At 45.7% G+C, this 18,255-nt stretch overlaps 1 protein-coding gene across 1 annotated transcript in view; it reads right to left on the bottom strand.

The window, feature by feature from the left end:
- Positions 1–14,326, bottom strand: part of LOC120044813 (alpha-methylacyl-CoA racemase-like) — a 39,322-nt gene extending 24,996 nt beyond the window's left edge. Inside the window, exons 1-4 of the mRNA XM_038989484.1 lie at positions 14,310–14,326; positions 13,349–13,365; positions 13,121–13,258; positions 1,923–2,083 (exon numbers count right to left, since the gene is read on the bottom strand). Of these exons, the coding sequence (XP_038845412.1) occupies positions 1,923–2,083; positions 13,121–13,258; positions 13,349–13,365; positions 14,310–14,326 (333 nt within the window). The remainder of the gene's footprint in view (positions 1–1,922; positions 2,084–13,120; positions 13,259–13,348; positions 13,366–14,309) is intronic.
- Between the last annotated feature and the right edge of the window lie 3,929 nt (positions 14,327–18,255).

Genomic DNA, 18,255 nt, shown 5'->3' on the forward strand with positions numbered 1-18,255 from the left:
CAAAGAAATCCCAGAAAATCGCAATAAACTGATATAAACTGCTATAAGTCGGTTTAAATTAACTACCTTATGATGTCTTTAACAACTATAACAAATAAAAACATGACCGGAGATATAGAACTGCTAAAACGAAAGCTTTGCAGGAGGCCATTGTGATGTCCCTGCTGCGCCAGGCGCCCCGTTGAAAAGAACGGTACTTCCGTTCCACGGTCTTATATAGGGCCCCAGATTGCGCAATCCACTCCATTCAAATTCTCCCCGCTTACTGACATCTAGAGGAAGGCGTATGCAGTGCATGTAGCCCGATGGCTTACATGGGGACTTATAAACTGACCTCAGAACAGGGACCTCGATTTCTGAAATCTCACTCCCTGACAGGAAATGTGCTGCAGAATGAGTTCTGTTTCACTCAGAGAAATAATTCAAACGGTTTTAGAAACTAGAGAGTGTTTTCTATCCAATAGTAATAATAATATGCATATTGTACGAGCAAGAATTGAGTACGAGGCAGTTTAATTTGGGAACGAATTTTTACAAAGTCGAAATGGCGCCCCCCTAGTGTCAAGAGGTTTTAATTTAATAATTTTATTATAATTGTTTTAACACTAATCATAGTCAAACTATTGCAAACTGTTTGACTTGAAAAAATACAACACATATTTTTTTTAAAGAGACGTTTGGGAGCCAAAAAAGCCGTCTCTTTTTGGTGAGCTGGGCCGAATGAGCAGGCTCACTAAAAAGAGCCGGAATGCCCATCACTAGGGCTAATTGCCTTGCCAACCAACAATGTGACTGTTTTGGCCCGTCACCGAGGCAGTTATCAGCAGATTACGTGTACTTCTTACTGACAAAAGAGCAGTCATCTACATCACAGGCATGAATAAGAAGTAGCCGACTGCATACCTAAGGTTTGCATACCAACATATGTAGTTTACATAAATTATTTACTCAGTGAGATTGGAATGGTAAGACATGACGTGGTTATTAAATCCTTGAATATGGCAGCTACAATATTATGATTCTTCCCATAACTAAAACCGTGATTTCTTTTGCATTTGCAGATCTCTTCACAGCATGGTATTAACCTTAAAATTGTGATCTCTATCTTTGGAAAAGTGCCCACAATCCCTGGAGTAAAAAGAAAGTACAAGCCTTAAGCAAAACGTAATGTTGTTTACAGCGATCATGGAGGGGAGGTTAATATATTCATTGAAAAATAAAAATGGGGCTTCAGGCGGCATAGCGTCTAGGGCTCTAACAACATATAAAATATGACAGTGAGCTGCGGCAAAAGTCAATAAAACCAAACCTTAAGCACATCCTACATCCCACCTAATCTACGTACTAGACTTGACTGGCATTTATTAAAGACATGCTCTGTTTTTTTGGCAACTAAAAAATACTTTTTTTAACATACCGCTTTTGGCTGGATTTGTAGCCAATGTGTAGTTCATACATGCATAATCTATGAGCAGAATGAATGACATACCTCAATTAGCCATGAAATCCCTAGTTTAAAAGCGACTGTTTTCATGAAGCTGTGCCACACTATTTTTCCTATATTTCTCCCCACGTGGGCCAGCACCCTAGCAAATGAAGTTCAGGTTTCAGGAGCAGAGAAAAAAGTTTGGAAGTTTCTGTTGTTGTTGAGGGCCCTGGTTCAGAGTCTTCTTCTATTAAATAAACATTATATCCTACGGCCTTCTTTAGGCAAAAAACAATATGCTGCAATGTACAAACCAGTATGTGTATCATCTTATGATATGCATTGTACAGATGTACCTGGAGCTACAGAGCATTATTTCACTATTGCTCTTTAGAAAGCATTTACTGTAGGTGTACTGAGAACAGCACTGTGGGTGTAGAAGTGGACTGAGGGTCGTGATCTGCTCAGACCTCAACTGGGCTGATCTCATTCTCACCATGCTGGCATCAATGACATGCCCTCTGCCCAACCTGGTCCTCTCCAGCAGGACCAGGACCACCCCGAAGGCACACGTCAGACCCTCGCCCGCAAAGTCTGCCACCAGGTTCAGAGGAGGGTAGGGCTTCTCATGGCTCCGGCCCAGCATGGACAACAAGACTGACACAGGAGGAGGGGAATACACGGAACGGAGTAAGCGAGGCAGAATTGGAGGGAGATTCCTTTATGTCTGTATGGACAATGGTACAGTACATAGAAAGGATGCTGTAAATGATCTAAAATAAACATCTAGTCTAACAGAAAGTCATTAGCTACGTAATAAACCATAGTCATTGAATTTATAGCCTTCAATTATATTCCAGATGATAATTGAAATATGATACATTATTAATAACAATAGGTTTGAATTAGCTTGAGTTCAAAAGAAGTGTCATTCCACCAATAAAGTGCCATTTGGGCAATGTAAATGACCCTCCCCCCAAAAAACGTTATTTCACCAAATGTTTACATTCTGTCATAAAGAGCACATAGAAACATGGCTATAGTAAGTGGCAATTAAAGTAACAGGGTGTCACGATCGTCGTAGTGAGGAGACCAAGGCGCAGCGTGATGATAATACATCTTCTTTTTAATAACGAAGAAGACTGAACAAACTATACAAAATAACAAAACGAACGTGAACGCTAAATGACACGAGTGCAGACATGCAACATCACATAGACAACATAGAACACCAGACATAGAATGCCCACCCCAACTCACGCCCTGACCAAACCAAAATAGAGACATAAAAAAGGAACTAAGGTCAGGGCGTGACACAGGGTTGAAGTTTTCATCTTAAATCCACCATAACTCCCATTGTGACAGGGGGAATGGAGGGGCAATTGAATGCAAGCTTCCCAAAAAAATGTATTCTTAAAACATTTCTAGCCTATCTATCTATAGTTAACAGGGTTGATGTGTTATGCTTAACCTGCTCAGTTTTCCACCACAAAACAAAACAATTTCATTTTTCTTTTGCACATATAATTTCACAATTTTCAAACCAGAGTTCAGTTCACTTAACAGGTTAGACCTTAAAATAAGAGGAAATGTAAATGAATCACTAATCACGCAAAATAAATTACTGTCTTCAGAAATGACTTTGTCAAAGCAACAAAGTAACTAGGGCTTTACAACGATGGTGAAATTACATTTTTGGGTTAAGTGGGCTAAAAATCGGATTAATTGAATTTCCCTCGTGTTCCATATTAAAGGGCACTTCATTACCCCTTGACTTATTCCACATTTTATTGTGTTACAGCTAAAATTCTCTCACCCATCTTTTCACAATACCCAATACTGACAAAATGAAAACATGTTTTTTGAAATGTTTGATTTACAGAAATATCTATTCACCACCTTGAGTAAATACTTTGTAGAAGCACCTTTGGCCGAAATTACAGCTGTGAGTTTTTCTGGGTAAGTCTAACAGTTTCCATAACTAGATTGTGCAACATTTGTCCATTATAATTTTTTCTTCAAGCTATGTCAAATTGGTTGTTGTACATTGATAGACAACCATTTTCAGGTCTTGCCATAGATTTTCAAGTAGATTTAAGACAAAACTCTAACTAGGCCACTCAGAAACATTCACTGTCTTCTTGGTAAGCAACTCCAGTGTAGATTTGGTCTCATGTTTTAGGTTAGTGTCCTGCTGAAAGGTGAATTCCTCTCCCAGTGTCTGGTGGAAAGCAGACAAACAGGTTTTCCTCTAGGATTTTGCCAGTGCTTATCTCCATTCTGTCACACCCTGGCCTTAGTTATCTTTGTTTTCATTTATTATTTTAGTTAGGTCAGGGTGTGACATGGTGAATGTATGTGTTTTTGTAGTGTCTAGGGTGGTTGTAAGGTTAGGGGGTTTATTAGAGTAGTTGGGTTTATGTTTAGTATAGTAGTCTAGCTGTGTCTATGGTTGCCTGAAGGGTTCTCAATCAGAGACAGATGTCATTAATTGTCTCTGATTGGGAGCCATATTTAAGGCAGCCATAGGCACTAGGTTTTTGTGGGTAATTGTCTATGTCTATGTCTATGTGTAGTGGTTGTGTCAGCACTATCTGGATTTATAGCTTCACGGTCGTCTGTTTGTTGTTTTGTTTCATTTTTCTTCTTAAAATAAAGAGAAGATGTATTTTTCACGCGCTGCGCCTTGGTCCTCTCTCTCTCCCTTTGACGATCGTGACAGAATTACCCACCAAACCCGGATCAAGCAGCGTGACAAGCGGCAACAGGATCAAGGCATCAAGGATTCATGGACATGGGAGGAGATATTAGATGGAAAGGGACCTTGGGCACAACCGGGAGAATATCGCCTCCCTCGTGAAGAGCTGGAGGCAGCGAAAGCCGAGAGGAGGCGATATGAGGAGGCAGCACGGAGGCAAGGCTGGAAGCCCGTGAGTACTACCCAAAAATTTCTTGGGGGGGGGCTAAGAGGTAGTGGGCCGAGGGCAGGTAGGAGACCTGCGCCCACTTCCCAGGCTAACCGTGGAGAGCGGGAGTACGGGCGGACACCGTGTTACGCAATAGAGCGCACGGTGTCTCCTGTACGTGTTCATAGCCCGGTGCGGGTTATTCCACCTCCCCGCACTGGTAGGGCTAGATTGGGCATTGAGCCAGGTGCCATGATGCCGGCTCAACGCGTCTGGTCTCCAGTGCGTCTCCTCGGGCCGGCATACATGGCACCAGCCTTACGCATGGTGTCCCCGGTTCGCCTACATAGCCCGGTGCGGGTTATTCCACCTCCCCGCACTGGTCGGGCGACGGGGAGCATTCAACCAGGTAAGGTTGGGCAGGCTCGGTGTTCAAGGGAACCAGTACGCCTGCACGGTCCGGTATTTCCGGCGCCACCTCCCCGCCCCAGTCCAGTTCCACCAGTGCCTACACCACGTAACAGGCTTCCAGTGTGTCTCCAGAGCCCTGTTCCTCCTCCACGCACTCGTCCTATGGTGCGTGTCTCCAGCCCGGTACCACCAATTCCGGCACCACGCACCAAGCCTCCTGTGCGTCTCCAGAGTCCTGTGCATCCTGTTGCTGCTCCCCGCACTAGCCCTGAGATGCGTGTCCCCAGCCCGGTACCACCAGTTCCGGCACCACGCACTAGGCCTAATGTGCGTCCCCAGGGTCCAGTATGCCCTGTTCCTTCTCCCCGCACTAGCCTGAAGGTGCGTGTCCTTAGCCCGGTGCCTCCAGTTCCGGCACCACGCACCAGGCCTACAGTGCGCCTCATCCGGCCAGAGCCATCCGTCTGCCCAGTGCCATCTGAGCCATCCGTCTCCCCACCGCCATCTGAGCCATCCGTCTCCCCAGCGCCATCTGAGCCATCCGTCTCCCCAGCGCCGTCTGAGCCATCCGTCTGCCCCGAGCCATTAGAGCCGCCCGTCTGTCCCGAGCCGTCAGAGCCGTTAGTCAGTCAGGAGCCGCTAGAGCCATTCGTCAGTCAGGATCTGCCAGAGCCGCCAACCAGACAGGATCTGCCAGAGCCGCCAACCAGACAGGATCTGCCAGAGCCGCCAACCAGACAGGATCTGCCAGAGCCGCCAACCAGACAGGATCTGCCAGAGCCGTCAGCCAGCCATGAGCAGCCAGATCCGTCAGCCAGCCATGAGCAGCCAGATCCGTCAGCCAGCCATGAGCAGCCAGATCCGTCAGCCAGCCATGAGCAGCCAGATCCGTCAGCCAGCCATGAGCAGCCAGATCCGTCAGCCAGCCATGAGCCGTACAGCCAGGATCCGCCAGAGCCGTCCAGCCAGGATCCGCCAGAGCCGTCATCCAGCCAGGATCCGTTCCTCAGTCCGGAGCTGCCGTCCCTCAGTCCGGAGCTGCCCCTTATCCTGGTGCTGTCCCTTATCCTGGTGCTGCCCCTTATCCTGGTGCTGCCCCTTATCCTGGTGCTGCCCCTTAGTCCGGTGCTGCCCCTTAGTCCGGTGCTGCCCCTTAGTCCGGTGCTGCCCCTTAGTCCGGTGCTGCCCCTTAGTCCGGTGCTGCCCCTTAATCCAGTGGGGTTAAGTTGGCGGGTGGTCAGTTGGAGGAGGCTACGAAAGCGGGTAGTGACTATGGTGGGGTGGGGACCACGACCAGTACCAGAGCCGCCACCGTGGACAGACGCCCACCCAGACCCTCCCCTAGACTTTATGCTGGTGCGCCCGGAGTTCGCACCTTAAGGGGGGGGTTATGTCACACCCTGGCCTTAGTTATCTTTGTTTTCATTTATTATTTTAGTTAGGTCAGGGTGTGACATGGTGAATGTATGTGTTTTTGTAGTGTCTAGGGTGGTTGTAAGGTTAGGGGGTTTATTAGAGTAGTTGGGTTTATGTTTAGTATAGTAGTCTAGCTGTGTCTATGGTTGCCTGAAGGGTTCTCAATCAGAGACAGATGTCATTAATTGTCTCTGATTGGGAGCCATATTTAAGGCAGCCATAGGCACTAGGTTTTTGTGGGTAATTGTCTATGTCTATGTCTATGTGTAGTGGTTGTGTCAGCACTATCTGGATTTATAGCTTCACGGTCGTCTGTTTGTTGTTTTGTTTCATTTTTCTTCTTAAAATAAAGAGAAGATGTATTTTTCACGCGCTGCGCCTTGGTCCTCTCTCTCTCCCTTCGACGATCGTGACACATTCAGTTTTTTTCATCCTGAAACACTCCCCAGTCCTTAACAATTACAAGCATACCCATAACATGATGCAGCCACCACTATGCTTGAAAATATGTAGAGTAGTACTCAGTTGTAAAGACACGTTGGGTCCTTGAAAAGCGCTATATAAGTCCCATGTATTATTATTCTGTAATGTGTTGCATTAGATTTGTCCCAAACATAACACTTTGTATTTAGGACCAAAAGTGAATTGCTTTGCCACAATTTTTGCAGTTACTTTAGTGGCTTTAGTGCAGGATGAATGTTTTGGAATATTTTTATTCTGTACAGGCTTCCTTCTTTTCCCTCCGTCATTTAGGTTAGTATTGTGGAGTAACTATACAGTTGTTGATCCATCCTCAGTTTTCTCCTATCACGGCCATTAAACTCTGTAACTGTTTTAAAGTCACCATTGGCCTCATCGTGAAATCCCTGAGCCATTTCCTTCCTCTCCGGCAACTGAGTTAGGAAGGATGCCTGTATCTTGTCGTGAGTGTGTGTAATGATACACCCTCCAAAGTGTAATTAATAACTTCACCATTCTCAAATGAATATTCAATGCCTGCTTTATTTTTACCCATCTACCAATAGGTGCCCTTCTTTGCGAGGCATTTCTGAAACTTCTTTGGTCTTTGTGGTTGAATCTGTGTTTGAAACTCGCTGCTCGACTGAGGTACCTTACATACAGTCGTATGAAAAAGTTTGGGCACCCCTGACAATTTCCATGATTTCCATTTATAAATAATTGGGTGTTTGGATCAGCAATTTCATTTTGATCTATCAAATAACTGATGGACACAGTAATATTTCAGTAGTGAAATGAGGTTTATTGGATTAACAGAAAATGTGCAATATGCATCAAAACAAAATTAGACAGGTGCATAAATCTGGGCACCCCAATAGAAAAATCACATCAATATTTAGTAGAGCCTCCTTTTGCTAAAATAACAGCCTGTTAGACGCTTCCCATAGCCTCTAATGAGTGTCTGGATTCTGGATGAAGGTATTTTGGACAATTCCTCCTTACAAAACATCTCCAGTTCAGTTAGGTTTGATGGTTGCCGAGCATGGACAGCCCGCTTCAAATCATCCCACAGATTCTCAATGATATTCAGGTCTGGGGACTGGGATGGCCATTCCAGAACATTGTACTTGTTCCTCTGCATAAATGCCCGGGTAGATTTTGAGCAGTGTTTTGGGTCGTTGTCTTGTTGAAATATCCAGCGCCGGCGTAACTTCAACTTTGTGACTGATTCTTCAACATTATTCCCAAGAATCTTCTGATATTGAGTGGAATCCATGCGACCCTCAACTTTAACAAGATTCCCAGTACCGGCACTGGCCACACAGCCCCACAGCATGATGGAACCCCCACCAAATTTTACTGTGGGTAGCAAGTGTTTTTCTTGGAACGCTGTGTTCTTTTGCCGCCATGCATAACGTCCCTTGTTATGACCAAATAACTCAATCTTTGTTTCATCAGTCCACAGCACCTTATTCCAAAATGAAGCTGGCTTGTCCAAATGTGCGTTTGCATACCTCAAGCGACTCTGTTTGTGGAGTGTGTGCAGAAAAGGCTTCTTCCGCATCACTCTCCCATACAGCTTCTCCTTGTGCAAAGTGCGCTGAATTGTTGAACGATGCACAGTGACACCATCTGCAGCAAGATGATGTTGTAGGTCTTTGGAGGTGGTCTGTGGGCTGTTTTTGACCGTTCTCACCATCCTTCGCCTTTGCCTCTCCGATATTTTACTTGGCCTGCCACTTCTGGCCTTAACAAGAACTGTGCCTGTGGTCTTCCATTTCCTCACTATGTTCCTCACAGTGGACACTGACAGCTTACATCTCTGCGATAGCTTTTTGTAGCCTTCCTCTAAACCAGGGGTGTCAAAGTCAAATGGACGGAGGGCCAAATAAAAAATTTAGCTACAAGCCGAGGGCCGGACTGTTCGAATGTTCATTGAAAAATGTTTAAATGACGCATATAGTCTAGTGAACCTAATTGAACCTACTGAAAACCTAACAAATATATTCCAATATGATCAGATAAATAAAGCAATATTTTCTTATGGCTCTGTCAGTAATCTTTAATTTTCAACAGACACAAAAGACAAATTTCCTTTATATAAAAATCCCCATAACATGAACATTAAATGAAAGAAACCGGTATTCAAGGCACCATCAGTAGCCTATATTTTCTATTTTAGCAAAAGTGGGCTAAATTTACTTCAAAGAAAAAAACAATAATAGCAATTTTCTATCATCCACTCAACTGAAATATTTTTAAAATATAATTGGATTGAAATACAATAAAATAAAGTGCAAAAATCTATTAATCAAAAACAACACTTTGTTTAAGGAGAAGTAACATGCAGTGAAAACAAATATTAAACTTTAACTTTTAAACTTGAACTGAGTAAAAACTCTAAATATGTGATTGCACAGTAATGTTCACTTGTTTGAGGTTGAGGGTGATACTTGGTGGTGTCCCATCTTTTCCACAAGTTCATCAATGTTCGGGGTAAGGCTCTGAGCTGAGGAAATCCTCAGAATTGAGTGGAGGTGTTCAGCAGTAAGTCGACTTCTGTGTGATGTTTTGTTCAGGTTCATCAAAGAAAACAGTTGTTCACACAGGTATGTGCTGCCAAACATAGACAACGTTTGAGCAGCCTGGATGCGCAGCTGGGGCATTGTGTCGGGGAGGAAACGGGCGAACTCCGCAGCACCCACTGCCGCATATTTTGCCCTCAGTGCATCATTGCATTGGAGGTCAATCAACTCCATTTGGAGGTTTGGTGGTGAGCTTTCCACGTCAACAGCAAATGGGTTACCGAGCAGTTCCAACCTGCTTTTTTGTGCTTCAAAGTCAGCAAATCGGCGTCGAAAGTCAGCGGCAAGCATACCTATTTTATCAGCCAACTGTGCGCTCGGGAACGCACTGGTAGAGAGCTTCTCTTTCATGGTCTGGCAGCTGGGAAAGTGGCTCAAATTTTCTTTCCGCATCTGCGTCTCCCACAGAGTCAGTTTGGTTTTAAATGCCTTCACTGTACTGTACATATCAGAGATGACATGATCCCGACCCTGCAGCTGCAAGTTCATTGCATTCAGATGACTCGTAATGTCACACAGAAAAGCCATTTCACACAGAAACATTTCGTCTCGGAGTTGTGTTGTGTCTTTCCCTTTGCTGTCCAAGAACAGACAAATCTCCTCACGAAGCTCGAAACATCTTTGAAGCACCTTTCCCTGGCTTAGCCATCGCACCTCTGTGTGATAAGGCAAATCACCATGCTCCGTTTCTAACTCCGTCAGAAATGCCTTGAACTGGCGGTGATTCAAACCTTTGGCTCTGATAAAGTTAACTGTGCGCGTGATGATGCTCATTACATGCTCCATTTTCAAGGCTTTACCGCACAACGCTTCCTGGTGTATGATACAATGATAAGCTGTCAGCTCACCTGTCGCGTTTTCCTCTTGCATCTTTTCCCGTATCTTCGCCACCAGTCCGCTCCTGTGTCCACACATCGCAGGTGCTCCGTCGGTTGTCAAACCCACGAGTTTTTCCCAAGGCAGCTCCATCTCATTTACACATCTTGACACCTCTTCATACAAATCATGCCCCGTAGTTGTGCCATGCATAGGACGTAAAGCCAAAAACTCCTCTGTCACGCTTAGGCTGGAGTCCACTCCGCGGATGAAAATTGACAACTGGGCAATGTCAGAAATGTCGGTGCTCTCATCCACAGCCAAGGAATATGCAATGAAATCTTTTCCCTTTTTCACAAGCTGCTCTTTTAGATTGATGGACAACTGGTCTACTCTCTCGGCAATGGTGTTTCTGCTCAGACTCACATTTAAAAAGAGTTGCCTTTTTTCTGGGCAAACTTCGTCACAAACTTTAATCATGCAGTTTTTGATGAAATCCCCCTCCGTAAATGGCCGGGCTGATTTAGCGATCTCTTCTGCCAAAATAAAACTGGCCTTGACAGCAGCCTGGCCTTGTGATTTGGCTTTTTTGAACAGAGCCTGTCGAGATTCCTCTGCCTTTTGTAGCCTTTGTTCCATGTCCATATTCTTGTTTTTGTCCGCGTGTTTCGTTTCATAATGTCGTCTCAGATTATACTCTTTCAGTACCGCCACACTTTCTCCACACAGAAGACACACAGGTTTTCCAGCTACCTCCGTGAACATATACTCCGACTCCCACCTTGTTTGAAACCCCCGGTTCTCAGTGTCCACCTTCCGTTTTGCCATTTTTGATGGGTATCTGAAAGTTAATTTTACTGTGATGCTGACGACTGCTGTGCCAATAAATATTGAAATGAAGCAGCCTACTGCTCGGTGCGTCACCGTTGCATTGTGGGAAATGTAGTATTGGTGCGTGTAAAAGATCTGCGGGCTGCCGGCTTGCTGCGGTCTGCGGGCCGGTTCTAATAATAAATCAAGATCATCCCAGGGGCCGTAAAAAACCTTCTCGCGGGCCGGATGTGGCCCGCGGGCCTTGACTCTGACATATGTGCTCTAAACCATAATGTTGAACAATCTTTGTTTTCAGGTCATTTGAGAGTTGTTTTGAGGCCCCCATGTTGCCACTCTTCAGGGGAGAGTCAAAGAGAACAACAACTTGCAATTGGCCACCTTAAATACCTTTTCTCATGATTGGATGCACTTGTCTATGAAGTTCAATGCTTAATGAGCTCACCAAACCAATTGTGTGTTCCAATTAATCAGTGCTAAGTAGTTACAGGTATTCAAATCAACAGAATGACAAGGGTGCCCACATTTATGCATAGCCTATTTTTCACATCTGATTTAATTTCATACAACTTAATATTGCTACACTAAAAATCTTTGTCTGAACAATACCCCAGTACTCAGCTTTTATTAGAAAATGAATGGCATGCCACTGTGATCATTTTCTGTGACGACAGAGTAAATTATTATGCAGCCTCAGAGGGGTGCCCAAACTTTTTCATACGACTGTATAATTGTACGTGTGGAGTACAGCAATGATGTAGTCATTCAAAAATCATGTTAAACATTAAACACTATTATTGCACACAGAGTGAGTCCATGCAACATATTATGTGACACATTTTTACCCCTTCACTTTTTCCACATTTTGTTACGTTACAGCCTTATTCTAAAATTGAGTAACTAAACACATTTTCCTCATCAATCTACATACAATGCCGCAGAATGACGAAGTGAAAACAGGTTTTTAGAAATTTTAGCATAAAGCATTCAGCCCTCTGCTATGAGACTCAAAATAGAGCTCAGGCGCATCCTGTTTCCATTGATCATCCTTGAGCTGTTTCTACAACTTGATTGGAGTCCACCTGTGGTAAATCCAAATGATTGGACATGATTTGGAAATGCACACACCTGTCTATATAAAAGGTCCCACAGATCACAGTGTTAATCAGAGCAAAAACCAAGCCATGAGGTCAAAGGAATTATCCATAGAGCGCTGAGACAGGATTGTGTCGAGGCACGGATCTGGGGAAGGGTACCAAAACATTTCTGCAGGTGTCCAATAACACAGTGGCCTCCATCCATTTAATTTCACCTTTATTTAACCAGGTAGGCAAGTTGAGAACAAGTTCTCATTTACAATTGTGACATGGCCAATATAAAGCAAAGCAGTTCAACACATACAACAACACAGAGTTACACATGGAGTAAAACAAACATACAGTCAATAATACAATAGAAAAATAAGTCTATATACAATGTGAGCAAATGAGGTGAGATAAGGGAGGTAAAGGCAAAAAAGGCCATGGTGGCGAAGTAAATACAATATAGCAAGTAAAACACTGGAATGGTAGATTTGCAGTGGAAGAATGTGCAAAGTAGAGATAGAAATAATGGGGTGCAAAGGAGCAAAATAAATAAATAAATAAATACAGTAGGGGGAGAGGTAGTTATTTGGGCTAAATTATAGATGGGCTATGTACAGGTGCAGTAATCTGTGAGCTGCTCTGCAGCTGGTGCTTAAAGCTAGTGAGGGAGATAAGTGTTTCCAGTTTCAGAGATTTTTGTAGTTCGTTCCAGTTTTGAAACACCAAGACTCTTCCTAGAGCTGAGCAATCAGGGGAGAAGGGGTTCAATACTTATTGACTCAAGACATTAACTTTTCATTTATAATTAATTTGTAAATATATATATTTTTTAAAGCAATTTAATCCATTTTAAATTCAGGCTGTAACGACAAAATGTGGAAAAAGTAATGGGGTGTGAATACTTTCTGAAGGCACTGTAACAGGCTTTTAAAATTCAATATTGGTACACAAGTTCTACTAAAAATATCAGAGGGACGCAAAAAGGTACTCTATTCGTGGAACGACCCAGATGGTTGCCATCGAGACTATTCAATTATTACAGAGCTATCAATCGTAAGTAATATGCCATTGAATGGTCTGTTTTTCCTATATTTGATTTTCAACTGAAGCCGTTCCACATCTTATGTCACTGATGGAAAGTCAAGAGAAATAATACGAGTTTTATTACAGTGAAGTTGTTTCCACCTGACATGACGAGGTAGTTGATGTCATGGCCAGCAGCCTTGGCTCCACTCAAGCCGTAGCCAGTGAGGCATGAGTAGATCAGACGAGGGTTCTCCTTCAGTAACTCCTCTGGACCCATGCCCAGCTTCTCCATAACTCCTACACAGAAACACAGTTAATGGAGAGGAACAGACTTTAGATACATTCAAAAAAGGAATACAAGTACTGAGAAGCAACATGAAAGTGTACCATTAGTCAGGTGCGACCTATTCAGAACCAAACATCCACACCACATGCCCAGAAACAGAAGACAATGCATCACTAAGCATCTAAAGCCTCTTGCAAACAACTACCGTCAGAGTCATGTAGTTGAGGTTGGGCCAGGGACACTGTATATTTCTATAGACCCTGCACTCATAACCATCAAATAGACAGACCACTGCAAACCCTGGGAAAAAATGTTTTTTCAATACAGCCACCAGCTAACTGGGAAAGTAACTTCAGCTAACCAAGCAGTCTCCATATAAACCCTTTCTCAGACTCAAAACAACCGAGATGCAGAAAGCTTAGCCTTTTTTAGGCCAAAGGAGGAGAGAAACTTAATTAATTGGAACCCGGCACAGTAGTAGACCAGAAGAGTGCAATTGATTTCACTCTGGGTTTAATTGCAGGGTTGGGTAATTGCCGCTTTGACACAAATTATAGGGAAATCAGTGGACTACATTCGTTATTGGACAACGATGATTCAGAAAAAAATGCAAAGGCTTTCTACACAAAAATAAAGAGCTAAGTTTGCTCCCTTGATTAGCAGGGAGGACTCTGATTCCAAGGTCAAAAAAAGTAGATGGACGGTCACGTGATGTTACATCCCCTGAACCAGGAATGAGTATTCAATCTATTGCTCTTCCTGTTAGACTCTTTAGGTACCCATCACTCTGGCTGACTGTCCCTCATGCCCTGTGTCTACAGCGTTAGTGGATTCCGACGCCGGGGGTAACTTTATGGATCAGACCCTTGTCTCTGCTCTCAATATTTCTACCTACCCGCTCTTCTCTCCTTTTCCAGTTCAAGGTCTCGACTGTCGGCCTCTAGGATCCGGAACCATCACACACATCACCCAACCACTCACCCTCACCGTGGAGCCCAATCACCAGGAAAACATCCCCTTCATTCACCGGTGCACCAGTTCACAAGATCATCCTCAGCCTACCTTGGCTTCAGCGCCATAACCCTACCATCTCATGGTCGAGGATGAGAATCACCGACTGGTCACCTGAATGCCCGGAAGACCTGCTTTCCTGTCCCCTGTGGTTCCACGTCGGTTGAGAGTCCTGTGGTTGCCCTCCAGCCCAACATCACGGAGGAATATCAGGATCTAAGGGAGGTATTCTCCAAGACCCGCGCTACCGGTTTCCCTCCTCATCACCCCTGGGACTGTGCCATTGACCTGTTTTCCGGTGCTGCACCTCTGCGCAGACGCATCTACCCTCCACCCAGGCCATGGAGGACTACATTCAACAGGCGCTCCAACAGGGTTTCATCCGCAGGTCCACGTCCCCTGCTTCGGCTGGTTTCTTCTTCGTGGCCAAGAGGGAGGAAGGATTACGCCCTTGTATCGATTACCGTGGTCTCAATGACATCACCACGAAGTATTGGTACCCTCTCCCGCTGGTGCCGTCAGCCATCGAGCAGCTCCACGGGGCCCGGTTCTTCAACAAACTGTAGGCACTCCGCAGGTCCAATCTCATTCGCATCCGGGAGGGGGATGAGTGGAAGACGGCGTTCAGCACGATGTCTGGTCACTACAAGTACTTGGTTATGCCCTTTGGCTTAGCCAATGCTCCGTCAGTGTTCCAGGCATTCGTCAACGAGGTGTTCAGGGACATGCTCGGATATCAGCTGATTGTGTAATTCGATGACATCCTGATCTTCTTGACCAACCTGGAGAATCACATCACTCACGTTCGAGCAGTCCTGAAATGCCTCTTGGCTAACCACCTGTTCGTCAAGGCGGAGAAGTGTCAATTCCAGAGGGCTGTCTCCTTCTTGGGCTACCAAATCAGCCCGCAGGGAGTGAGGATGGAGGACAAGAAGGAAGATGCGGTAAAGTCATGGCTAGTCCCAACCACCATCAAGGGGTTACAACGTTTTTTGCGATCTTCCAACTTTTACCGCCGCTTCATCAGGAACTTAGGTGCCGTCGCCGCCCCTCACCTCCCTCCTCAAGGGTGGGCCTCGTAGGTCGGTTTGGTCTCAGCGAGGCCTTTCGTCTAAAGGGGCGTTTCACCTACCCAGATCCCACGCTACCTTTTGTGGTTAACGCAGACGCATCGGAGGTGGGTGTGGGGCCAGTTTTGTCACAAAGACAGGGGGACCCACAAAAATTGTATCATTGTGCTTTCTTCTCCAAGAAACTGTCCCCCGCAGAGAGGAATTACGACATCTGGAGCTCTTTGTGGTGAAGTTGGCATTAGAGGAGTGGAGACACTGGCTCGAGGGTGCCAAGGAACCATTTGTCATCCTCACTGACCATCGGAACCTTGAGTACATACTCCTTGCACGCTTCACGTGCAAGGAGACTGAATCCGCGCCAAGCCAGGTGGGCCCTCTTCTTCACCAGGTTCGACTTCAGGCTGACCTATTGCCCAGGTTCTAAGAACATCAAGGCCGATGCCCTGTCTCGTATCTACGATTCGGGAGAGGCTCCTGTCCAGAAGGCACCAATAGTCCCATCCTCCCGAGTCGTCGGTCCAGCTGTTTGGGACGTAGATGTGGACATCTGCCAGGCTCTAGAGAGGGAGCCCACACCCCAGAATTGTCCTCCCGTGCGCATCTACGTTCCCACAGGGATATGGGATCGGCTGCTGACCTGGGCACACAGCTGTCATCGCTGTACATCCAGGTATTTCTCGCACCATCCATTCCATCACTGAGAAGTACTGGTGGCCCACCTTGGTGCAGGATGTTACGCGGTATGTCATCTCCTGTTCCGTGTGTGCTCAAACCAAGTCCCCCCGGAATGCTCCAGCAGGGAAGCTCCTGCCGCTTCACGTGCCTCAGCGACCTTGGTCCCATCTCTCCATTGACCGTTACTGATCTTCCCCCTTCTGATGGTTTCACCACCATTCTGGTGGTAGTGAATAGATTCTCCAAGTCATGTCATTTAATCCCTCTTTCTGGTCTTCCCACTCCTCTCCAGGTCACTGAGGCACTCTTCCAGCAGGTCTTCTTGCATTATGGCCTTCCGGAGGACATCAACACCCAATTTACATCCCGAGTATGGAGGGCCTTCTTGGAGAAGCTTGGGGTCACGGTTAGCCTCACATCCGGGTATCGGCCTCAGTCTAACGAGCAGGTGGAGAGGATGAATCAGGAGCTGGGGAGGTTCCTGAGGCGTCAATGTCAGGACCGGCAGGGTGAGTGGGCACGTTTCCTTCCTTGGGCAGAGTACGCCAAGAACTCTCCACATCACACCTCCACTAGGTTGACCCCCTTCCAGTGTGTGTTGGGTTTCTAGCCGGCCCTGGGCCAGACCACGGCTCCTGTGGTAGATGAGTGGTTCCGGCTTGCGGAGGAGGTGTGGAACAATGTGCACGTGAGACTCCAGCGCGCCGTCCATCATCAGAAGGAGCAGGCAGACTGTCACCGCAGTGAGACCCCTGGTTTCCATCCTGGGGATCGCATCTGGCTCTCAACCAGGAACCTCCCACTCCACCTGCCCTGCAAGAAACTGAGCCCCCGGTTTGTGGGGCCGTTCAAGGTTCTCTGGAGGGTCAATGAGGTGACATACAGGTTACAATTACCCAGTCACTACCATATCTCACCCTCTTTTCATATCTCCCTGTCCCCTAGCTGATGCTGTCCCCCACAACACACCCCCACCGCCCCTGGACATTGAGGGTAGCCCAGTGTACAAGCTGTTAAGGAGCCTTTGGACCTAGACTTGGTACTCCAGTACCGCTTGCTGTGCGGTAGCAGAGAGAACAGTCTATGACTAGGGTGGCTGGAGTCTTTGACAAGTTTTAGGGCCTTCCTCTGACACCGCCTGGTATAGAGGTCCTGGATGGCAGGATGCTTGGCTCCAGTGATGTACTGGCTTGGGGGGTAGAAGCTGTTAAGGAGCTTTTGGACCTAGACTTGGCAATCCAGTACCGCTTGCTGTGCGGTAGCAGAGAGAACAGTCTATGACTAGGGTGGCTGGCGTCTTTGATAATTTTTAGGGCCTTCCTCTGACACCGCCTGGTATAGAGGTCCTGGATGGCAGGATGCTTGGCTCCAGTGATATGTGTTCATTGTCCGTAGCTTATGCCTGCCCATACCATAACCCAACCACCACCGTGGGGCACTCTGTTCACAACACTGACATCAGCAAACCGCTTACCCACAAGACTCCATATATGTGGTCTGCGGTTGTGAGGCCGGTTGGACATGCTGCCAAATTCTCTAAAACGACGTAGGAGGCTGCTTATGGCAGAGAAATTAACATAACATTTTCATTCCTGCAGTCAGGAGCTGAGACATCTGTGGCATTGTGCTGTTGATATGCCACACCTGTCAGGTTGATGGATTGACTTGGCGAAGAGAAATGCTCACTAACTGGGATGTAAACAATTTTTGCACAAAATTAAAGAAATAAGCTTTTAGTGCGCATGGAAAAAATCTCAGATATTTTATTTTATGCTCATGAAACATGGGATCAACACTTTACATGTTGCATTTCTATTTTTGTTCAGTGTATAAATGCCTCATGAGCTTAGTTCAAATGTCATACCAATCAGAACCCAAAAGATAAGCTTGTTGTACTCCAATGTTTGTAAACAAAGTAAATGTAAACATGGTTAAAACTATAATTTTGATATCATGGATGGTCAGTCCTTCCATCCGGTGGCTCTGTCTATGAATTTGAGACAGGTTACATTTCTCCAGCCCTATCCCTTAGCTTTTTACTGAAACAAGGAGGAGGACACTTACTGCCGATTGCCGCTTTAAAGCAAATTACCTGCAATTCTACACATTTTATCATGGGGATGACAGGAAATATGCAGTTTTATAGCTCATTTCCTGCAATTCTACACATTTTGCCATGGCTTATGTTATGTCCTTATGCTATCTGAGTGACTCAAACATAACAAAATAAAGGGTAGCCCCATGCCACC

This window comes from Salvelinus namaycush, chromosome 3 (assembly GCF_016432855.1).
Source record: "Salvelinus namaycush isolate Seneca chromosome 3, SaNama_1.0, whole genome shotgun sequence".
Taxonomy (NCBI): Eukaryota; Metazoa; Chordata; class Actinopteri; order Salmoniformes; family Salmonidae; genus Salvelinus; species Salvelinus namaycush.